This window comes from Aythya fuligula, chromosome 2 (assembly GCF_009819795.1).
Source record: "Aythya fuligula isolate bAytFul2 chromosome 2, bAytFul2.pri, whole genome shotgun sequence".
Lineage (NCBI taxonomy): Eukaryota > Metazoa > Chordata > Aves > Anseriformes > Anatidae > Aythya > Aythya fuligula.
In genome coordinates this window covers 24,086,563-24,112,404 of record NC_045560.1, presented here as the reverse complement: position 1 = coordinate 24,112,404, position 25,842 = coordinate 24,086,563, and the positions used below count along the sequence as shown (strand labels likewise).

General features: G+C 37.6%; 1 protein-coding gene across 6 annotated transcripts in view; it reads right to left on the bottom strand.

Annotated features, from left to right (window-relative positions):
• The window catches only part of CDK14 (cyclin dependent kinase 14), a 328,926-nt gene that overhangs the window by 100,650 nt on the left and 202,434 nt on the right, over positions 1–25,842 (bottom strand). For all 6 annotated transcript variants that reach the window (XM_032181404.1, XM_032181407.1, XM_032181405.1 and 3 more), the window contains one exon: positions 3,776–3,839. In XM_032181404.1, the coding sequence (XP_032037295.1) occupies positions 3,776–3,839 (64 nt within the window). The remainder of the gene's footprint in view (positions 1–3,775; positions 3,840–25,842) is intronic.

Sequence of the window (25,842 nt, the reverse complement as noted above, 5' to 3'; positions counted from 1 at the left end):
CATTAGTCTTCCCAACTCCACAGACAGTTAATGTGCCCTTTCCCAGTACTTTTTTAAAACAAACAAACAAACAAACAAACAAAAACACAACTATAGTAACTATCAACTATTAATACTTTCTGTTCAAATCCCATCCTTTTATGCTTACATAGGTCAGTTTATAGCATCAAAGCCTTGCCTGAGTGGATGTTGATATCACCAGTGCTGTCTTAAAATTCCCAATCCACACAAAGACACATAAAGCACAGAAGTTATTTAACCACGTTATATATATTCAAATGCAGTAATTTTACAAATTTTAAAGAATAATGGAATCGATTCGAATTGGGTGAGACATTTCAGATTCCCTCCTGCACTCTGGAGCTAATAAAAGGAAAAGATTAAGTTATCTTAAATGTACTAATCTAAAAATTAAATGAAAGCATTAACCTCCAACTTTTGCTCCAAATAAGTCCATCAGGAAAGAAGAGTCTTTCAGTCCTATACACTGAGAACATTTTGTCTAGAGTGTAACAACAATTTCAGACCAACAGGAAGGGAATCATGGCTGGCTGAGCATCTGTGGATGGAGACAAGCAGCCTTGCCATAGCCAGAAAACCTCTGAGCACAGAATGATACGAAGGAAGGCTTTTTTTCTTTTTCTTGTTTTCTTTTTTTCTTTTATGTTTTTTAAGTAGCAACAGAGAACCTGGTATCCATGACTAAACAGCTCCAGTGACCCTAACAGCATGAGCAAACAGCATAAATCCAGCACAGTCCATAGGTCAGAGCACTATGTGCAGAGCCTGCTTTAGATGTTGGCATTCCAGTGTGATTCCAGAAGTGATGGTTTTGCTGCTCTCACAGCTCCACATTTTACCAGCAATTACCCAGTTTTGGGGTACATAAGCCAAATTTGCTTGTCTAGTTAGATTATTCTTCTGTAATTTCTAAAAATCAGTGAAAAGAAACAAAAATACTATTTTTTTTCTTTCTTTCCTTTTTTTTTTTTTTTTTTTTCCCTCCCCAAGGTGATGCAGGATAGGGGTTTTACAAAGGGAGCGTAGAACATAATATGTATTTCAAGCAACTACAGAGAAGGGCTTTTTCCTTTGGAGTGCTCTCAGACCTCCACAGTGTATGGGAATTAAGGAGCTCAGCACTTTGCATTAACAGGCCCTAGAATCATTAAATAATTGCCAGCCAGGATAATAATTACTCTGACTTGCTAATCTACATATTTTACAGAGGTGGAAAGGATGTGAGAGAACAAAGAGTACACCAGCGGAAATCGTGAAAATACCAAGTGACCATTATCTGTCTTAGAGGCATCTTTCATACTTTCCCCATTCCGCATTTTTATAACTATTATATATTTATAGCTGACAAAATCCCCAGTCTGGGACAGAGAAAATAAAAAGGAAGTCTAACACAATGCCTGTCTAAAATTTAGATTTAATGAAGTGCCTACTGTGGATTTATTTCCTGATGTTCTTCTGTGGTAATAAACCCACATCCCTTAACACACTTGGAAGACAAACAAAAATTAAACCAGAAAGTTTCTTGGCTGCCATCTGCTGTTCAAAACTTTTCTTTAACACACAGAAGAAAAAGAACAAATCCAAAGAACATACACCAATGTCTCCAAGTTTTCTCCTTTGCTTTACTTTCCTTGGATAAAAACAGTGCCTTTGGAATGCAGTTAAAAACCACTACATTTTGTAAGGATTCTGCATATATACTCAATAATTAATCAGAACCATGAATGAAGAAGGCAAAATCTTGAACACTTACTGACACACTGGCTTAGGAAAAATACAGTGAAAAACTGTATTCATTAAAAAGTTCTCTCTACTTTCTTTAAAAGTTCTTTCTACTACTAAAAGTTGCAGAGTACTAGAGAACGATTTGACTATGCAGCAATAAGACTGCATTAGGGCAGATACTGAAAAACAAAATATAAGCAAGATGTCTGCCTCCCCTTTTTTCATTGCCTTGCTTTATTATCAAAGTAAGCCTGACAAGATATTTATTTCATTCTCTTTCTTTTTCAGAACTACCTAGATATCTCCTTTTCAAATCCTGTGCCTCACTTCCCACTTCTCTGTCCCAGAGAAACCACTATGATACTGGGAATCTAATGAGTAAGACAGGTGCAATGAAAGAGGAATCTTCTTTACATCTGACATAAGAGGACTTGGAAATTAGTCTTAAATGACACAATGACAAGTTGTCACAGTTTATGACAAAAGCTGAAGGGACTACCATCTGCAGTAAAGCAGAACCAGGAGTATACAGAGAGACCTTAGGCATGCAAGGAGTAAGACATCTGAAATCATAGAATAATAGAAAATTTAGGGTTGGAAAAGACCTCCAAGATCATCTAGTCCAATCATTTCCCTACCACCAATACCACTAAACCATGTTGCAAAACACCACGTCCAACCTCTCCTTAAACACCCCCAGGATGGTGACTCCACCACCTCACTGGGCAACCCATCCCAATGCCTGACTGCTCTTTCTGAGAAGAAATGTCTCCTCATTTCCAACCTGAACCTCCTCTGGCACAACTTGAGGCCATCCCCTCTAGTCCTATCACTAGTTACCTGTGAGAAGAGGCCAACCCCCAGATCCCCACACCTTCCTTTCAGGTAGCTGTAGAGAGCAATAAGGTCTCCCCTGAGCCTCCTCTTCTCCAGACTAAAAAATCCCAGTGCCCTCAGCCGTTCCTCACAGGACTTGTATTCCAGGCCCTTCACCAGCTTTGTAGCCCTTTTCTGGACACTTCCCCCCAACTTGGTGTAGTCTGCAAACTTACTGAGGGTGATTCCCGGGCCAATTCTGTCACCCATTTCCTTTATACTGATAGAGGAGGTCAGGCCCTATATCAGACTTCAGTCATATAGTTATTAGCTGAAGACTCATCTAAAATTTGCTGGGAACCAGTTAAGTACTTTATATGAAAGCATATGAAAGCATGAAGATGCCAAACATCTCTGGAAAACCAGTTCCAGTATTTGACCACCCCAACAGTCAACATGTCTGTTACCTGTTCCCATTTAGCATGTTTGAAAAACAGTATTTCTAAGATTGCCAGTCAAAAGGTCACAAGACTACAACATATATATGCACGCATAATTTGACCATGTACTTCTTAGTCTTCAAGAAGCAAACTGTTCACTTCTTCTTATACAAATGTATCACATGATAGAATAACTTTCCAAAAATGGTCATAGAGTGTGACAATTTAAGATTACAACACACACACACACAAAAAAAAAAAAAAATGGGCGTAGAAAGGTACTAACAGATGGTTTAGTAGTAGCTTCAGCTTTCACTAAGTCTTTCCCCTATTCTTTGGTTCCCTTCGGTATTCCTCAAAGTTCAGAGTAGTCTACAGGAAAGTAATGCTAATCTAGAATCAGCCTACCAAGGTGTATGATACTCGGTAAAACATGGCAGGAGAATGGACAGGGATCCTTCTGTACTATACAGGAGAAAAAGCAAAAGGAAAAAACAAACAAACAAACAACAAAAAAAAACAACTAACCAACCAACCAAACAACCCCCTGAACACAATAAGAAGTGAGCAGCGAGAAAAAGCTCATCATGGTTTCTGCACTGCATTCAGATCATTTAGAAAAACACTGTAGAGGTTCTTCAGTAAATTAAGAGCTGCCAAAAATACCAGTGGATGTCTTCACAAGCCAGCTCCCAGACTGTGGTCAGAAACGTAATTGTGTCCTGTAGTTCCAGGAAAAGGAAAACATGGATGAACTTGGTACTTAGACCTACCTGGTTTGAAATGGGGTAAGGAGTGGACTCCAGGCCATGTATCTTCATTTGGTGTTCCAAGTACCTGTACACAAAAGGAAAAAAAAAAAGAAAAAGAAATATAAAACACATGCTGCTTTAGTGGAATAGCACTGCATTCTTCCAAAGAGTTCAAAGTACCTTACAAGCTAAACTTTAAATAGGCTTAATTATTGGGGGTACAAAAAGTTAAATAGTTTCCATGTTTATAAGGTACCAGTGGAGTCAGTAAAGGACATAACAGTGCTGTGTTTATGTTAGATTGATTGTATGACCTATACATGTTCCCACTGACAAGTTCAAGTTATTTATATGTCAAAGAATGCTGATGTTACTGAGGCTAGATTTTTACCTCAAAATAATTTCAATCCCTGTAAACTTTAATAAGCTGAACAGACACCTAACAGATGTCAGGATAGACACACAAATGGTCAAGCAGATGACCAAGAGCATGGCATGAACAAAGAATGCACAGAGAAGGGCTGTTATTTCAAACTGATAGATTAACAATAAAACCAGTATATTTTTAGAAAATACAGACATTATTGACTCATGCATTGTTTCGTTTCTATTCACTTAAACTATTCTCCTTGTAGTATATATGAGACTAACTTTCAGCAGCAGTGCTGAAGACTTCTCATGTACATCGTACATACACTCTGCTCACATGAAAAGTTCAACCCCATGCATCTTTGGCACAAATAAAAAGGTAATTGAAAGAACTGCTATAATTAATTCTTCCAGAATGGTTTTTGCTTTATGCAACATAACTGACAAGAGTTGCTTTAAGTGGAGCTGGGAAGAACATCTAAAATAGCAGCTCTAGAAGTGGGTTTCTGCGTGAGATGGGGAATCTGTTATTTCCCCAGAGTTTCCTTGTTACAAATCTTCATACAATTTCTAATGTGAATGAAAATTCTAGGGATTGTTTTCAATAGTTACTATTGCAAATAGTAATAGCTCAGGCCCTGGAATAAAAGGCTGGTATTATAAAGTGAAAGCATTTCACACCAGTAGGGCACTTGTTTTGCACTGTCATAAACGTACAAAAAACTCTCTGCAAGCCCTGTCTCTACTTGCACTGCAGATCTTCTGAATAAATCTTTTGGACCTGCACAGATTGCATCGCTGTTACACTGTATGGTCACTTAGACCAGCATAAAATAGCTACATAAACATTTGTTCTTATCTATAAATTAAAGCTTAAAAAATTCTTAGAAGGAAGACTAGGAAGCTGGAACACAAATAAAAGTCTCTTCACTCTGCCAGAAATTTATTTTATAACATTCTGAAATTGGCTTAAAAACTTAAGATAGAAGTAGTGACTTCTTAAACGGAGGCAACTCTTACCTGCAAGGTGAGTTCTATGACTCTAGAAGTTTGTTAAGCAGTTTACAATATTAGCATGTTTCTAATATAAGACGAATATTGTGAAGATGCTTCATAATACCACAAATACAAGAAACTACAACTAAATTGAACTGTTTGCATGAATAGCATGAATTGAAAGTGGAGCACCAAGGTGTCAGAGAAACAAAGACAACAAACACTATCAGTTAAATTAGACAATATGTGCTCATGTGGTTATTTGGATATGCAAGTTCACTGATTGTATTTGTAAATATTATTTCCAGGACGTCGCTTTCAGTACTTGTGAAACAAGACTTAATCATCATTTGAATAAGGTAAGCCTGGCCCTTCAACCCTGATTCATCACAACACCCCTATTCTTCTTCATTATTGCTATTAAGGAGAGAATAGTGCTCTGATTAAGCATAAAAGAAGTTCAGAGATACTGTTGACCCACTATGTTATGATTAAATCAATTTGCTTTTGCAAATAACTTTCACCTGGCTTCTGTATAAATGAAGCTGCTGGCACCAAGCATCTCCCAAGCCAGGAGAGGGAGCCCGTGTATTAGAAACAGCGCTTCTTCATTTCTCTCGGTTTAAATTGAGAAAAAGTCATCAACTTTGCAGCGCCCCTAGCAAGTAAAAGGAATACTCTCTCATAACATGCTGTGAATATAATAAAATTAGCCACGTCTTTCCAAATGCACTCTTGCGATCATCTCGTATTTTAGATGAGACTTAAGCAACTAAGGAACTGTACAGATGAATATTAAGATTTGCTAACAAAATCTGAAACTTTCAGTCAAAGGTAGAATCTTTATCAGACCAATTTAATGTAGAACTTGCCGATATGAAATGAATTATTATGATGTTCAAAGTAACATTAGGCATAGCAGCAGAAGGCTTGATGGGAGATCACTTTTGTAATGACTCAGTTTTCAGTGACTCATAGGGTTTGGTGGTGGTTTTTTTTTGTTTGTTTGTTTCACCAGTTTTCCAATCCATTTCTTTAATAATATTCCAGCACATCTGCTGTTACAGTGTTTAAGAGCCAGCTATGAACGAGTTCTGTGCAATGGAGTATTCAAACTGCCTACAACATTTATACCTTCTGTCAAGGGTACCAGTCAGTTTAGAAACAACCAGTTTTTTCTATCATCTAAATGCCTATCATTTTCAGGTAGGGCCAGCTGGTAGTTCAGGCAATGATCCAGACACTGTATTTCAATTCTTTGTACAAACACTATGAAGATCATCCTTATTGTATTACAATTTTTAACATGTACAGTGCAGATATTCACAATATGTGACTATCAATCAACCAACAAGGAGAAGGCAGCAGGGAAACAACGGTGTTTTTAATAAGACAAAACAGTCTCTGCCCAGAGGTATGTCAACATAAAGCAGTTGGTAAGCAGCACCTTCCACAAGTGTTGCTTCTAAGCAGCAATCAATCCACTTTTGATGAGGTGGGATTAGGCAATTTAAAGCAATGAGTTCTGACACCTGCTATAAACAAAGCAATGTGGACTCCACATAACACCACAGTGGAGAAGGATCTGCCTTGGCTTGCAAAAGATAATTATGGGACCAACATGGAAGAGGAAAGGAGAGCCCAATGATCTTCTGGTTTTGCTCTAAAACACTGTCCCTTAGCAGTTAAGAGTCCAGACCTGAACACGGGCAACATCTTGGCACTGCAGAAAGGCATCTAACCAATTATATGAGGCATCTGGCTGTAGTGAACCACTAGCCAGCTGGTGCCTGAGAGCAAACCTAACCTTGCAGCTCCTGGTGGAAGATACAGGAGATACAGCAGCCTGGGACAGCCACCTAACACCAGGAGCTGTTATTTTATGGTTGAACTTCCAGCCCCCAACTATCCCTTCATGGGCAACCACTTCTCATCCCAAGCATGCCACCTAGAATTCTCTCTCTTCTACATTTTAACACTTTTTCTTTCAATTTCGAGCCTGTTTAAAAAACATGAAAATAACTGCTGCTGTCACAGCATTCAAGCCCAATGCAAGATTGGAAATAATCTTTTATTTACCACTGGGAATTGTTTGGAAAAAATAACTTGTGTACTTTTTCTACTGATAATTTGCATATCAGCAAGGTAAACATTCAACTTGTATGCTTTTATGTCCTATTTTTAATTGAATTACTTATGCAAAAATAACCTACAATTCTCAAATTTGGAATCAATTTAGTGTTTGCCACAGGCCAAGAGGGTTATGGTTTCTGTAATGAAAACTCCAGACCCTCCTGGGATTTTGCTGTTCCACAATACACACAATTATAACATGAAGCACTCTGGACTCATTTATTCCCTAACAAACAAGATAAAATGACCTTAATTTGTCATTTGAAATTTGCTGTTCAAAATCAGGATCAGATTCTGATCTAATTTGCATGGTGCGAAATCTATTTATATGAAAATAACAGATTTACAATACATCAGGGTGCTGAGGGCCAAATACCCTCACTGCCAGTTGACATTGTACCGGTTTGGCAGCAGCAATATACAGAAAGTTACAAAAACAGAACCTGCTGTTCAAACCTCCATATACAAGCATAATATAGAAAGATTGTCCAGAAAACACAACACAAATGTGTTAAGGTCTACTCTATTGCTGTAACTTTTTGATAAAGGAAAAAGTCTTGCTTGTTTTTTCCATTTGATTTTACAAAGACTCATCATTCACCTAATTAACATGCTCCCTTGTGTCCAAGGGAATCATTATTTTATGGTAAGCATTATACCAGTCCATCAACACAATTAGTCATGTTGTCCTGCATTCTGCTTCGAAAGCATTCCCTGTTACTGCCATGTAATAAGGTCATTCTGGGTAACAATTTGTCCGGAGAAGCCATCTGAATTGCTTGTGAGATGAGCAGCAGCATACATCTTTCCCAAGTACTGGCATAATTAGTGAAGAATAAGCTTTTCCATTTCTACTACAACTTTTGAATATATGAAGCTGTATATTATTGAAATAGTGCTTTAATTCTTTGTTAAATATGGCAATACTCAGGAAAGGCAATGGTCTGGATTTCAACAAGACAAAGAATGTGCAGCCAGTGGTATTATTCAGGGTTTTCTACCAACAGAGCAGGATGAAAAACAAGATCAGCATGCAAATGAGATGCTTTTCCTTAGACAAAATTTATGGAAATCAGGCTGAGCAATTTGCTGAATTTTCAAGTCTTTTTTGTTTAGGTCAACTTGGTGAATAAATAAAGTTCAGTCAAAAAATTTCAGGACAGTGAATTCTATTTTTTTTTTTCAATAAAAATATGCTTGTGTTGAAAAAGACCTTAGAATTTTAACTAGAACAAGTTACAAGCTGCATGTAATTTATTTATTTATTTATTTTACTTTATTTTTCCTTCCAAAGGTCATCAAAGTTTCTGTTCCAGTCTTCTTGTTTGCCAAGTAAAACATATTGCATTTAGGGCATGCCCTTGGCTCTGAGACACCATAGTAGATTGTATCTGTCTAAGGAGCTTAACTAAATAAAGAAAGCAAGAGAATAAGTACAGTAGAGCCATTTCCAAATCAGCAATCTCTTTCTTTTTAGTGGGATTTGGTTGTTCTATTTTTCAGCAAAAATCTACTATTTTCTCCCAAATCATACATTCCTAGTTAAACTTTAACTTATTTTTTTTTCTTTTCTTTTTAAAACTTTTCATTTTAGTTAGACAAAAGTCAGTTACTGGTTTAGATTTTTGAGAAGCTGTGCAAGTCCAAGGTTTCTCAATAGCTTCTCCACCATTCATTGAGCTAACTCTGAAGATGGAATGCCCCATCCATTCCGGAATCTCGCTCTCTGTCAGCCTTCCATGGTGATAAGTCATTTGTACTGGTGGTCCAACTAGTGCTGCATTCCCCTCCTGAGGCTTCCCTGATAGGTAGACCTCAACCATAACTTCCACCATCAGGAAAAGTTCTGTATTACCATCTGATAATGTCAGCTAGCACAAAGAATAGTAGTGAGGACTGAAAGAGGAACTTCGTCCTTCAGCTTAGCATTCTGCCTAATGGGTAAAAAAAAAATTCAGCAACTATTTGTGTATTATGCATGCTGACTCAGCCTCTGCTGACTGACAACTGCAGCTATGCTCCCTTCAACACTCTGCTGGGCACACTGGATGACAGCTGAGTGTCAAGTTTAATATCCAAAAGATAGAGACAAAAATGGAATTGTCTCAGTACCAGTCTTTTATTCACATCAGGAGCTTAGCTCTTTAGTTTCCTTAAGGGAAAATAAATCTATGAGGTTGTGTAATGCACTTGTATATTTGTTAGAGGATGAACATATTTTAACTTAGGATAGGCATTGTTTTTTCCAGGATTCCTATCTGGAATGAGAGTCACCCTACTTTTATCTACAGTAAAAGTTGATCAGCTAGGATAACAATATATTTATTTGGATTCCCCAAAAATAAGAACCTGTTCATTGTTCTTGAGATTTAAAATATCGAAGCCCTACTTCCTCAAATAAATGGCAAAAAATACATACAATCCCTCATCTGGGAATTCACATAAGTTCAAAATTAAAACAACTAAACTGAGTGTGTGATCAAGGCACAGTCTCCTCCTCCCCCCTCATGGAAAACACTTGTTCAGAGCCTGAAAACTGTATTTTATTTTATTTTTTGTATTTTATTATATTTATAAATTTTGGTGTTGTGTTTTTTTTTTTTGTTTTGTTTTGTTTTTTTGTTTGTTTTTTTCCTCTCCCAATCAGTTGTCATCAAAGCATTCCCTCATTATTCCTATACAGGTGAGAAAGAAAATACCAGCCAAACAGAGATGCAACATATTAAACATACAGCAAATGAGGTAATGTAGCTGAGCTCGCATGATTCCTCTCCAGAATGAAAGTGGTAAAGAAAAAAAAAAAAAAAAAAAAAAAAGAAAAGAAAAGATCTGCCAATTCTTTACTGACAAAATAAGACTTTCAAACTCTTATTTTTCTGTACAAAACGGGTTATATTTTTGGTTCCTTATGTCCCTTTAAAATTACAAAATCACAAGAAATCCTAAAGAGATGATAGCTAGTAAAAGGAAAAATAAATTCAACAGCCACCATTTTGTATGTAATAAGTAGTAGAATATATTTAATGTGATCTGCATTCATTTTGGACTTCAAATGAGAATACAGAATTTAATAGAAAAAAATGGTTAGAAAACAAGTTGATCAGAGTATTTATTTTGCAAGTTAATTTGTGAATGATAAAAGCATTGTGTTATCAAAAACAAAGAAAAAAATAAGCATTAAATTATTTCAAGAAAAGAGAGAAGGCACAGCTCACCAAACTAATAAGCCTGCTTCTGCACAATAAAGTGACACTGTTTTATGAAAACCAAAAGTTCCCAAGGCTTATTCTCTAAGGTGGAAAAAGAACCAGCAAAAACAACCATATGCACCTACAGTCAAAGGCTGACTCCTTCAGGCATTAAGTGGAATATCATCATTCCATTATAAAAGGGTAATAAAAACATTTGCTTTGAGCATATGGAGTGATTTATGACGAAGCTAGCTTCAAAAACATTTAGGTAACGTGCCAGTATGGATGAGGGAAGCAAAACATGAAATTAATATCAACTTTCCTACAAAATCTTAACAAAACACATTAATTAAAAAAAAAAAAAAAAAAATCACATCCAACTAATGTTTGTGCTTTTTAGCTCAGTCAAGGACCAAAAATGAGGTATTTGAAACAGTATAGGACCCAACTGTTCTTGACATGCTTTTCCCCACAGAGGTAAAATGCGACGAAGTCTTGCCTGGAAACCTATTTAATATGTGATTTTTTCCAGCCTTACTTTGTGTATTTAAATGATATCTGAGTAGTTGCCTGCACTGAACATTTAAATTTTCCTCAACGCTGTTTCCACTCTCTTTGCAGCACAAGTAAACAAACTCCAAGTAACAAACTCCAAGTAACAAACTCCAAGTAAACAAACTTCATCCCCACCATAAGCAAAGCTCCCTCTTTTTGAGGGGCACTAGCAGAGACCATTGCAACTGTGCCAACAGGAGGGAGAAGCCAGGGCCTGGAGACTTCACAGGCACACTCCTCTGCCTCTGCAGAGCCAGACTGCACCTACTGCCCTGCACTCAGTGGAGAAGCAGGAACACAGCAGGCATCAGGACAGACCAAGCACACTGCAGACCATCAGGACAGGATTAAATGAAATCCCCAGCCATACAACAAAACACTACCAAGGTTTGATTTGTCATTGTCCTTAACTGCTCGGCCAAAACTCACCAGGTATGAGTTTTGTACATCTAGTAGGCCCTTTCTGGAATAAATATTTTCTTTTGAATGACAGAAATAGCTCTGTCAATTAGATGACTCTTAGAAAGGAATTCTGTCCACAATCCCATCTAAACTGGAGAGAGAGAGACCAGAATCATTCCATCTAAATTTCACAATGAGACAAAAAAGCCAATGTGAAACAGCTTGTACTGGGCTACAGCATCCTCTTCCTAAAGCTTACCAGCACACATCACAACATCCTATTCTAGTAACCTTCCGCTTTCATGAAGGTTCACATGGTGGATGTGAATGATGTAATTCTTAATAAAACATTTATGTGAATGACACAAGTACCAAGAACAGTAAGAAAACAAGATCTGACAAACTTCTTGTGAAAACAAAGGGGTCTATGCTGTAGAGAGAGGATCTGAAATTATCAGTAAGGGGTGGGAAAAAAGTCAAAGTCCTGACAGACTGTACTTTCACTCAAATCAGTGAAAACATGCAACAATTTAATTTGAAACTGTAGGACATGCTAAAAGGAGACACTGTGTAGCTCCAAAGTGTAAAGAGGGCTCTTTGTGAGGGCTGCTTGAGGCCCAAATGGGATGAAGCAGCAGAACTGGGATCCTGTCCTCCTAGCTTTCCCAGCCACCTGTGCCAAGATAAGTCAGTGAAGTTGCTTAGTCTCCCCCATCCAACAATCAAATCGTCAAAATAAAAAATCCTAGACTTTTAAATTATGGCATCTGTTTTAGATCTGCAGAAGATAAATCAGCTTGATAGGATGAGTAAAAAGAGAATTTGAAAGCTTTGTGTGCCTTGAAGATGTGGATGGGGATAGATGGAAAGAGAACTCATGGATAAAACTACAGCTAACCTCAACAGATTCCTCTCCCCTTCTTCCAAGGAGAGAAGCTTGCTCTTCTAGCATGGTCACTTGTGAGCAATCCAATAGCAGAGATGGAAAGACTTCACTAAGGAAGACCTTCATGACAATACATGTGAAAAAGCACCTGCTTCTGATTTCTGTGTTGATAGGTCTCTTCCTTACCATTTGGGAACAGAATTGTTTCCTTCAGTGTAAAGGAGGAGCACAGTGATTATCAGAAGAACCCCCTAGCTCACAAGTCATGCTTGTTTATGTATCCTCTAAAATCTGCTCTGATTTACAGTGTACTGAAAGGTATGTATTATGCAGGTCTGATTTGCTATCCTGTTTAAGTTGTAAAATCTTTGGAAGAATACATCCAAAGACAATCCTCTCCGAAATATGGTCTTTAAAGATTTCAAAGTTTTATAGATTTATTTTTTTCTGACTTTTTTCTTTAAACCACAAAAGAAAAAAAGAAAAAAAAGAAAAAAAAAAAAAAAAAAGAGAGAGGGAGAGAGAAAAGAAAGCCATAAGCCTGTGGGAGGCTTTTATGAAACACACTTCCACATGCCCTGCTGTGCTGGCTCAGCAGCTGGTTCATTTGAATTCCTGGTATGCACTATACAGTTGTTTTTTGGTGTTGTTTTGTTGTTGTTGTTGTTTATTTATTTTGAAATGCTGGCTTGTCAGAAAAACAATGCTGCTTTTGGAGCAGGTATCACTGTCCAATCTCAGTGGCGTGAGCAAAGATACACCCTTTCTTTCGGATACCTAAAGGCTTAAAGCCAGACAGCTTATTTAAATAACAGACTGAATTTATGCAAATTCCTATGAATCACCATAAAATTAGTAAAGAAAACATTTCTATTTAAAATAGGATGGCATTTCTTCAGTATACCTTTGTTTAACTAAAACTATTTGACCAAATCAGCACATTCAAGATCAGATCCATTCCTGAGAAGTACCATCACCACACAAGGACCTGCCCCAATGGTTTAGTTTTCACAGAAACCAATCTACATTTTCCCAGAGCAAAATCCCACTCCGAGCAGTGAAGCACTCTACTTCTTTGATACTGGAAACCCTTCCTGTCTGGCCTGATGCCCAGCCACAACACATCTGAGGAATGAGTGTATCTCGTTATGACACTATACCAGGACCTGTCATTCCTCATGCAAAGGCAACAACATATGCACGCACAATGGAAGCTCATTACATGACAGAAGTACATTTGCAGTGCAAAGGAAAGCTGCTGTATTAAGTCAGACAGAATATCATAGCTGAGCTAAATGAACTGCTGAGTTCAAGGTCTGGAAAAAAAATGGTGATATTGAGAAAATTCTTTTTCTCCCCTAAAAATCCTTGGGAGATAACATACACTGAGACCTGCATATTTAGCCTGGTGCTCAGCATCACAGAAAAGCACGATACTAGAACCAAATCAGATCAACCAGAAGTTTTCCAAGTCCTTATTTTGCCAACTATGGTCTTGATTTTGCAATAATCTCAATTTTGAATAGATCTATGCAGCCACATGGTGCCCAGTGAAGCAGTGGGTATTCTGTCAAGATTTTTTTAGGCAGCCATTTATTCAATCTGCAGTAAATGAAGGCAGCCAGTCATGCTGCCATTTGAAGAATGTGTGGGTCCAGGTGTTACAATATTTCTGAAACAGCAAGTGCATTAATAATGAGCTCCAATTGTGTTGGGTAGATGTGGCGGACATAAGTGCACTTCTGGATGTCTAAATATCCTGCTGATTTCCTGCACTGAGCCTGAACAGAATTCCCAATTCAAATCACTTTTAAAAACATCTAACCTTATCAGTAAAAACCACTTCAAGTGATTCAGTTTCAAGTGTGCCACCTACACCAAACTGCAGCACAATGCATTCAAAATTCACTCCAAACAGCAATGTTTGCTCCTATAAAAGACAGAGTTTTATACTTCTGACTGTCCTTCTGAATTGTAGGAACAAAATAGGCAAGCAGAATGAAAAACATAAGTCTCCAAGTAGTGTAGAAAATTCTAAGAATAAAAAATAAAAACTGAGGAAAATGACAGCCTATCTTGATGGACAGGTGCTGGCCAGAAAAGCAGACAGAATATTTTAAGTAGGATCAGGGTAGAACATGAGGAAGATGCTAATTCACATCCAGAACACAGTAAAATAAACAGGAAGGCTGTGGCTGAACTTAACCTTTATCTTCCACTACAGCCTAATGAGCTAGCACACTATACTTCAGACAACATTGCAAGTCTCCAGTGAATTCTTCTCTAGAACTTCTACCCATTTCCCTGGTGCCTTCTTTAGACACTTCCTTGGAAGTCCAGTAAGCATGATGGGCTCTTTTCCCCGACACTGTGCCTAGATGTTCACATAGGTAAGAACCTGGAGACATACCAAATACATTACACAACCACAGTAACATGGAGGTCCAGAACTTGCTCGCAGATGACAGATGACATGGAGTCCACTACTCTGTTGCTGGATGCTGCTTGTGACCAGGATGATCAGTACATCCCTTCTGGATTGCTCTCTCCTCTCTATAACACCAGAAGAACCCTGCTACAGACTTCCCCAGTCTGACCAAAAAGCTCTGAGTTTTGGACAGTCAAGAAAGAGAAGTGATACCCACAGTAACACCAAACACCTTGTGGCTGAAACTGAGGTGATTTTAGCCAATTATGTTTCTGTTTACCATTAAGTAGTAATTTATCTGTTGTCATATTAAAGTGTTGTTTCATTTGAGGAAAAAACACCATGTTATATGGTTCTGAAATAACAAATTGAGAATACATCTTTGATGAGAAATTCAAGGGGGGAGGGGCTAGAGGAGGGTAGAGATACAAAGTCAGTTTTGAAAGAGTGCCAAATTTTGAGACTCAAATTTCCTGAAAATTGGGAACTGTGAGATTTAGCAATTTATTGATTATTTAGCAGCTGTAGTTTTAACAATCAGTTGGCAGGTGGCCTAAGACTTTTCATTTTGATTATTTAAATGAAGGTGGAAGCAGGTGTCACTCAACTGGAAGAGGCAGCTGCACTCACAGCTTCAGTAAACCCATTTTTCTTTGACATTGTTTTGCTCGGTAACTTTGTGCATGAGTTCTGAGCTCTCCAAAACACCAGGCAAGAGGAATTAGGGTGTAGTCATATACTGTCTCCATTTGAACATGCTTTAAGCCACACACAAGCCAGCCACATTGGCAGTCTTTGCTCTTTGCAACCTCTCTTTTGGGCAAAAGGGAGAGACTTCCCTTGAGCTGCTGAAAAGCAACGGTTCCTCTCTACTCACCAGGGAAGGAGTCTGTGAAAGGCAGCTGTGAGGACTGGGGAAGATTTGTAGAACATACTGCTTACAATTCCAAAAGGAATTTGGAGGGCTTGCACCAAAACAATCGATGACAACATGTGAATGAATGAAGGCATATCCTGCTGCTTAACATATCTACGTATCCAAACCTGCTTAACACCTGCATTCCATGGTATACTCTTTCTCAGAAAATAAAACAAAACAACAACAACAACAAAATATCTAAAAGAACAGACAAAGAAACAAGCAAAAAGCAGAGGGAGAAATGGATAGATAAGAAAACAAATACTATATGCAAATTCAAAAAAGAAAATTAACATAGACATGACAGAACTTCTGAACCACTAATAGTCAATAATGAGGGAGAGGATAAGAAAGAATGGAGTTCTAGTTGCTTATCCACCACCCCCAAAATATTAAGGTCCATATATATGTATGGCCTGAAATACTGACAACATGAAAGGCTGAATAATGATTGGGGGTCAGGAACAAGAAAATTCAAATGGCTATGTTCATTCTTTAACATGAGCAATGCTGCAATTATAAGGGAAAAGCACTACATTTCATAGGCCAGTTTTAAAGACCTCACTGAATTAGCACAAAGGGACATGTTATACCAGTGAAATAAGGGTAACCAACTACACAAGTTAAAGAGAAAAATCAACCTCTCAACAGTGTAGATGCAGTTGATCTCTTGAACTATGTGAGGAATGCTGATTAGCAGCAGGATTTTATCATTAGGAAAGTTAAAAGGCTGCAAAAGCAACAAAAACATAAATGCACTGGAAGATAATGTAAGGCAAAAGTGGTAGGAAAATACTAGCACTAAATGAAGTCCAAAGAAGAGATGACTCTATTAGGAAACAGCAGTTTCACTATTCTGAATTTTCAGCTACATTCACTGGTCTGATAAATATTCTTTATATGATACTGTACTGTGTGGATTTCATGGGGGGAAAAAAAAATAATAAACTACACAAAACAAACAAAAGAGGATTTACCCAGGCTGCTGCTACCCTGCTTGGAATTGCTGAGCAGTTGATAAAGAGGTCTGATAAAGGGAGGTCAGCAGGACTGTCTCTCTACCCATCCCTGTGAGAAAGGAGCAATACTGGTACACTCTAACCAGCTGGTTGAGCAGCACAGCAATGTTATCCACCAAATGTCGTAGTCATCAGCCCAAAGCAGACTGTACCAAAATGCCCAGGATCTTGAACAGCCAAATTATTGAGGCTTCTTTTTAAGTAACTAGGGCAACTTGTTGTATGTATGCATGCATACATACATGTTGTATGTATGTATGTATGAAACATAAAGGATAGCTCACAGACTGACAAAATCCCTGTCTGCATTCCCTCTGATTTCACTGATACAAAATTTTAGTGATTAAAAATTTCCAAAACTTTCCTTTCTCTTCTGAGAGGAGCACAGTTACCAGCTGCTGTAAAACAATTACATCTGGATATAGAGGGGGAGGGAAAACAACACATGTATGTTCTATGCTGAAAATGAAGTACAGTACAATTAATCCCCTTTTGAAGAAGGTTCCTCTTACATCCTTCTATAAAATTATCTATTTATCTATCCCTGTGTTTTTTTCCTGAATCTTTCTTGAACAGAAATAAGCTACTAGAAAACAGAAGTAACTAACAGCATATAATACAAGGGAAAATTAAAGCACATCTGTTTTTAAAGGTGATTCCGAGTTCCTCCTAGAGCTATTTGACACTGACACTTGACTCCTTTCAGCCACACAGTGAACGTGCTGGCTGAGTACAAGAGCTGATGAACAGTACTTTCTTAACAGTAAACATAACCTTTTCATACATGAGAACAGAAAGTAACGTTATGAAATTGTGTGCGAAAGGATGGACACAGTTCCATATTACCAGCTGAACACACTTAAACTTACCTAAAGCAACCCTGCTGATTTATATTGCTGGCAATGGCAACTCCCAGGAAAAGCAGTTGACACTAAAAATGCTTTCAAAACAAAACCTGACTCAACGACCTCTCGAATCTCATTGAACCACACACAGCAGAAGATCTTCTGCAAAGGAGGCCTACAGGATGAAAAGATTAAGGAATGGAGGGGCTGTATTCTCCAACACTATTAGAAAATATACTAGAAAAGTCTGTGAACACAGCTATATAGAATCTAGATACAGCTTTTACTGTTACTCTTTTTTATTATTTTTTTAACTATTATTTATAGCTTATTACTTTTCTAATGCTGTCAGCTAAATATGGGCAAAACCATTCTTGCATTGGCATACTCAAATCTACATCAGGGCTTCTGCCAGCCTATAAATGGAGCCACAAAAATAACACCCTTGTAAACAGACAATGCCATGGCAGCAAAACTGAGTGCTACTTAAGAATGTAAGAAAATTTTACATGGTTGTAGACTACAAAAAGAAGTGGACTCTTGATGCTGTACTGCCCTGTTTCTGCCTACTTAACCTCAAAACTTCCGATTGGGAGGCAAGTATTCAATTTTCTGTGCAGGAGTGCCAGTGCCAGTATAGGAGAGAAGAGGCATCCAGCCAGGGGTAGGACAAGATATTACCACAAGCCTTTGACTTGATCTAATTTCAGGTAGAAGCCTTAAACAATCCCATCCATCATGGAGTGCTTTAATAGATCGCTTCATGCATGAACCATTGCAGAAAACTAACCCAGCAAAAAGGTTTAGATTTTTTTTTAACAGTTTAGTTCCAGGAAACAGGAGGTCACCAACATCAGAAAAAATGGCAGAGCCAGAAGGAAGGTGTGTTTGAATGAAGAACTAGAAAGAGAGAAAAAGAGAAGGCAAGACAGTGTGATGGCAGCGACAACTTCTGTTTGCCTGAATCCCAATGACAGCACATCTTAGGCATCCTACATGTGTTCCCCCACATACTTCTGGGGAATTGGATCAGTTCAGACCAGTGTCCTAAACACACAGACTTGTACTACAGGCATACAGTTATGGCTCGTAACACTTCAAAAATTAACTTAGTAAGAATAACTGCAGAATAAATATCATTAAAGGAATTAAGCAAATGTTAACGTAAAAAACAATAAATATAAAAATAAGTCCCTCTTTATGACACAGTAAAGTTTAATCAAGTTCAAAGTTTACATGATCTCTCGCCCAACATGATTTCTCACCCAAAAAAAAGCTACAGAAATCCAATCTAAAACTTTCAGCATAATAAACAGATGCCTCAAAAAATTCCTTTTATTTCTCTTCTGGACATAATTATCATGAAGGCTACCATATTTCTGTGAGAACATACCCACTGTGCCATATACAGTCTTTGTTAAGAATTTACCTTTTGCTTTTATGCACCATCACTGACAGGTTTTGAAGTTTACACCACAGATATTTGGATCATGTTGTGCCCAGAAAAAGCACTGTGAATAATTCTTGTTATGTTCTCACCATATATATTATTAGTTCTCTCTGATGTACTCAGAAACAGACCTCAACTGCCAGAAATGCCGCTATGCAGTGATAAATATATGCACTCTAAAGACAAATAGTGAAAAGTGGGCATTTTTCTTCCTGTAATTGACAACTAGAGAATCCAGTTTTGTATTGCCTGGGACTTATTTCAAATAGGGAACTCAGAAGACTATGGAAGGAAGAACAAGAGCAACAGAATTAAACTTAATAATGTATACTCTGGTACTATTTATTTCATATTCACTTAAAAATACCTAACACATTAAGAGCCTAGTCAGGTAATTCTCCTAGTCTCAATTCCTGCATGAAAGCTCTTGTTCTGGACATCTTCTTATGAAAAGAATGTATTTTTCTTTCTTTATTTTTTTTTATTTATTTTTTTCCACTTAAAACTGTTTTTGTCCATTACTCCCCAAGCAGTTCCAAACTAATGCAGCTTATTTTCAGTTGGTTACTTTTCTCTTATAGTAAAAAGACAATAACAATAAAAAGGAAACTAGAAAAAAAAAAAAAAAAAAAAAACAGAGAGATTTGTTCTCTTGATTTTTTGTTCTGTATGCAAATCACATGTATAATGGCAACACACAAACAGTGAACACAGGGATTACCTGACAGCATTTTAATATACATATTTAAAACTCAGGTGAAATTATATAAAACTTTCTATACAGGTGAAATTAAATGCATAGGTTATTTAGCCACAGCCACTTAACCAATTAGAAAAGCAGCTGACCTAATCAAGGCAGACTAATGTTAGCTTTTGAAAACCTGAAATCTCTTTAAATTGCTAAGCTTATCTAAGATTCACATTCAGTTTACAGAAAGATACTGAGAATCAGCAGCTTGTAGAAATGTCAGTGATAGGTGACGACAACCTTTTCCCAAGTGCTCAGAATCTTTCTAAATTAAGACATACTCTAGGGCACTGATTCAGGGAACACTTAAACAGGTATTAAAGTCCATCTTTATTCAAATTAGGCCTTATTGCAAACTAGACTTCTGGCACATGCATGGCTCCTACTGACTGGGCTTAAAGGGAATGTTTCCCTGAAATGCAAACCATACAATGAAAATAAAATTCTATATATTTCTATCAGTTCTTACAAGAGGAGGGGAATTAACTATTAGTCTTGACGTCTTTCAGGAAACATGCAGACAGGTAAGACATATCAATCTTATGTTCTCATAACATGTCTCTAAAAACATCATCTCAAATTGCCTCACAATGATTTTTAAACATTTCCAACATTAAGAATGTCTGAATTTGAACTACAGATTATAAGCAACAATTTTGACAATCAAGATACTCTTCAGAAAACCCACTTTTGGCATGTGAAATGCAGTTTAGATACAAGTGAAAGAGGGAAGGGGAAAGAGAAGTTTCTGGTGTATTAAACATTGCTCCTTTATTTATGAAATGGAAAGAGAAGATAATATGACTACTCAATGTATGACCATTTATTATCTTCCCTACTATATATATAGCCAACATATCAGAACAGGTTTATGAATAGGCCTTATGAATATGCTTTTACATGGCACAATATTGTCCTGCAGAGTAAGATTTTGGATAACAAAAAGTTTGGACAACCACTATGGTTCAGAACAGTCTTCAATTCAATTTTTAATACACACAAATTGCACTTTTGTTCAGTGTTACCAGCATCTTAAGAAGTGTGAAATTACAAACTCTGTAACACATATAGACACAACCTGCACTGAGAAGGATTTTATGTGGGCAGTTTGTTTCCATGGTGTATGGAGCCAACAAGGAGGGTGACTGCAGTGACACACATGTAAGTAACTAGAGCTGTGCTGATTTACACCAGTGGAGTCTCAGCACATTTTTTCAAAGTATTGCCTGTAACCACTCTTTTGAAGGCCAGAGGAGAGCCTGGAAAAGAAACAATACTTCTTTATAATTATAGCTCATTTGTCATTCAGCAACTGAAATATGGCAGATACTGAAGAAACATTCCAATTCCAAAGAAAACCACAAAGCCATTGTGTTTCACTGAACCATGTCTTAATTTGTTTTCTTTTTCTGATAGCCAATTACTCTTCACATTTTGCACTACCAAGCTGATAATGAGCCAAACTCTTGCAATCTCAGCCACGCTCAGAGTTTGGCTCAGTGTTAGCAAGCTGGATGAGAATAACTTCCCACAAGCAAAAGATGACACCTATGTTAAAAAGAAGCCACAAAAACCAGCATAGTTGTGTGACTGGATGGCCCAACATCCAGTCACCCCTTGAAAGTCAATGATAGGGTCGTACATTAATTTATTTTTTCCTTCCCCCTCTTCACTCCTGCTGCTAGCTGGTAGTTTCCCTGGTGTCCATCATATTCTGCTGGGTGTTTTTATCACTTTAAACAGGGATGAATGGCAGGTTTCTTGTCACCTTTTTTAAAAGAGTGCAAGGTATAACTGATGCTTTTTAAAGCCTCCTGTCCTGACACAATATTTCTGTCCAGGCAATATCTCTTAATGACACTTTCTACATTTTTTAAAGATTACTACCATTAAATCTGAGGTTGAGTTTGCTTGCCCAATACCACATGTGTTTAAGAAAAGCACAGATTATGTCTACCCAAACATGGTGAGGACAGAATTTTTTTATAGGCGGTAAGTGCAAATTAGCATCAAATACCTTGTGCCCTATTATAAGGGAAAAATAATATACATGCAGCAATATGATAAACAGTATAGTGCAGTTGGAGGGATAAAATTGAGCTGAAAATTCTTTTTAAAAAAACTCTTAAAAATCCACAATCCTTTACAACACATGAATAGATAGATTTTAATTTTTAAATGACACTTGAAGGTTAATTCTCCTCATACTAGTTCAGAATTATTTTCATTTACAGTTTGGCAGAAGGCATAAGGCAAAGCCCAGACAATCACAGAATGTCTTGGGTTGCAAGGGACCTCATAGATCACCCAGTTCCAACCCCCCTGTCATAGGCAGGGACACCTCCTTCCAGACCAGGTTGCCCAAAGCCCCATCGAGCCTGGCCTTGAACACCTCCAGGGATGGGGTACTCCCAGCTTCTCTGGGCAACCTGTGCCAGTGTCTCACCAGCATCTGAGTGAATAATTTCCTCCTAACCTCTAATCTAAATCTCCCTTCTTTTAGTTTAGAACCATTCCCCCTCATCCTGTCATCATCCAATTGAGCAGAATTGCACCTCATCTTTTTTTGTAAGTCCCCTTCAAGTACTGAAAGGCTGCAATGAGGTTCCCCCAGAGCCTTCTCTTCTGTAGGCTGAACAGCCCCATCTCTCTCAGCCTTTCTACATAGAAGAGGTGCTCTAACCCCTTGATCATCTCTGGGGCCTTCCTCTGGACCCTCTCTAACAGAAGAACCACGTAAAAGTGGTATCAGTGCAAAACCTGCAGGCAACTACTACAAAATACTAAATAAGTGTTGATGACTTCAAAGAGAAGACCTACAGCTCAAGGAGCCTTTTATTTATGCAATTCATTTCAGTGTTACTGCAAAGAAGTGAAATATTTTGTGTATTGCTATAATAATGTGAAGCGTAAATTCCTTAGCATGATATAACACATTGCACTCCTCTTGCTCTACTTACACATTGTTTTAGAAGAGAATTCACCAGTCAGGTTTCTACTAAATTATAGTTTCAAAAAAATATATATCTTGTTTTCATCATGAAGTCATTGGTGGAAGGGAAATGGAGAGAAATGGGAGGAGAACAGAACTCCCCCCACCAGGCAAGAACTATCCATTTCACAAAGATGAAGAATTTTTATTGAATGCGATTCATCATCTGTAACATATAAGACACCAAAGACACCATACCTACACAAAATTAAATTTCAGTTCAGGTTCAGCCTCACAAATATGTTTACTCTATTTGATATAAACGAGCTGAATTTCAGGACCAAACTGTTCAACAACTGACAGAAAAAATGTGCACAGAATAATGAAACAAGAATAAAAGACCAATAAAGGAAACTAAACATCTCATTACTCAGGTAAACTTCAAAAAAATAAAAATAAAAGTAGTTAAAAATACTCCTCTCTTGGGCATTGTTTGCTTCCCAAAAGACGTCATTAACACAACGTACCATACAGCATGGTTCCTATGTGTCTTTCATAAGCTTAAATGAAATTGAAGCCTGTTAAAATATATTATTTTTGACTTTAGAGAATGTACCTGACATAGAGCAACCCTTCAGATACAGAACTACAAAGATGATGCTCTACAGCTTCACAAATGCCTGTTACCATTTGAATCTCAGAGGAAACAGTGTCTGCAATCCTGCATTTTGTGACACAGGACACTTCAGGCATGTAGCTATAAATATATATTAAAGAATATAATGCTAGCCTTTTAAATCTTCAATACCAGACGTAATAGTTACAGTTCCACTTAAAAAGAAAATGCAATTTTTTCATAGTTACCTGAAATCACAAACTGTTGTGAGTCTTTGCTGTACAGCTCTATGAAGAAAGCAATTTTGGCATCACCCTTTGGAATACCAGTCTGCTAGGCTCAACAAATGTATATGATTCTCTTTTAATTGCTTTTTAATACTGTGCATTACAGCACCCAACAGACCAATAGCATCTAGTAACAGAGTGGAATTCTCTCTTTTTTGCAATATGCATGTCTGGAAGGAGAGGAGCTGCTGGCTGCAAACTCTGCTCCCCACTGTGCCTTGTCACCTACGGCACAAATCTCCCACATAGTGCACCCATCCAACAAGCCTGTTTGCAGAGTGAATGCTCAATTACAGATAAAACATCATTTAAGTGCCGTTGCCCTGCCCGTGCAGAGACCTGCAAAGTATCAGGAGAACTGCTTGTGCATTACTCTCCCAGTGCAATGTAATTTTTAGTGTAGCTGGCACCAAGACTGAAGTTCAGCCAACACACAGATTATTCCCTTATCAGGAGGGCTTCAGAGCCTGAGAGGAAAATTCACATTGATCTGTGCTAGCTCACAGAAACCTCACAAAAATTGGAGGAGACAGAAATACCTTCCCACTTTAAAAATAAATAAATAAATAAATAAAATAAAAATCTCTAAAAGAAAAACAAAGCTAGCACAAGCAATTCAACGCTGATCTGGTTTGAATCTGTTAAAAGCATCGAGTATAAGAGCATGTAAAAGCATATCCTTACATCAAAACCAGAGCTGTAACCAAGCTGGTGTTTCCAGTGTGGCTCAGGGTAGGGCACACACAGGCAGACCACATGCTTCCCCGTGTAAGCAGCTTTAACACTCGACTAATTCTTGCTGATCATCACCAGATCCAAGGAGCTGTCAGTTCCCCAGGGAGTAAGGCTAATGTGCAGGCATTTGGTGTGGCTTTTACTTCTAGACATAATTAAAGCCATATTTGCAACGGCAGGTTCTCCTTGATACAAGAAATCTCTCTTTGCATTTACAGAAATGCATGATAAATGATCAAAAGGGAAAAACTGTTGATAAAGAACTTAGCTACTCTGTATCAGAAGCCCAATAACATTTCCCAGTTTTGTGCAGCTTTATTTGATCCAACAGATTGCCTCCCAGTTTTTTCTGTTACCAGGCCAGAATGGTTTCACTGTTCACAAGTGCCTGAATGAAGCTTCATGGTTCCTAGGCACATATTACAAGACTAAACAGTGGTGCTGAGATTATCAGATTGTTGGTCCAACAGATCTGGCACCTTGCAACAAAAGTTCAAGCCACTTATCTGAGAAAATGGCAAAAGAAACAGTTTTCTGATCTTCTCACTTATGCTGGAATACACATAGGGAACGAAAACGAAACATCACTAATGTTATACTTCGAGGCAAAAGATTTGTTACCTTTTACATACTGTAATTACAAATTTCTCTCTCATTTTGTACGATGCAGTTCTATCCAGGAAGTAACCTGAGTCCCAATAAGTGGGAAAAAAGTATGAGTAAAGATGAAACAGTATACTTAAGCCAAATCACCTCTGCATTAAGACATTTTATTCACTGTTAAAGCTCTTTGAAAATGCAACACAAATGTGTGCTTTCTCTTTTATTCCCTTTAGGAGGAAATTCTTCACTCAGAGGATGGTGAGGCACTGGAACAGGTTGCCCAGAGAATCCCTGGAGGTGTTCAAGGCAGGCTGGATGAGGTCCTGGGCAACCTGATCTAGTGGGTGGCATGCCTGCCCATGGCAGTGAGGTTGAAACTAGGTGATCTTTAAGGTCCCTTCCAACCCAAACCATTGTATGACTCTGTGATATTTAGTAAATACAGTTTTGTTTTGTTTTGTTTTTAAATATTCACACTTTTAACTATATGTGGGAAAAAGAGTTCTTATTATTAGATCCAAACTGTGACAATAACAACTTGCAGCTTGCTTGTTCATAGTGTCAGTGCCTCTTTTGTGCTGTTCTGTTTCAGAGAACAGATGCTGGTTTATAAATCAAAAGTCAGGAAACATGCTCAAATAGATAAGTTCTTTAAGATAACTGAAAGATCAACCTCTTTCCCTAATCTATTATATACCATCACTTAATTAAGCCATTGTTAAACATAAACAAACATCAGTCATAACCAGGAAGAAATGTATGTGCTGTGCTGCATGGGATCTACTCTTGCTACGTAGATATGTAAGGAATGCCTACCGCAGAGATATGCAAAAGTATTTACAGAATCTCTCTGACTTGTGCTTGATAATCACTGAAATAGCACACAATATATTTTAATTTTATTTACATAACAATGGAGAATTATACAATAGGAAAACAACCGACAATTAGGAATTTTAAACTGTTACATTAAA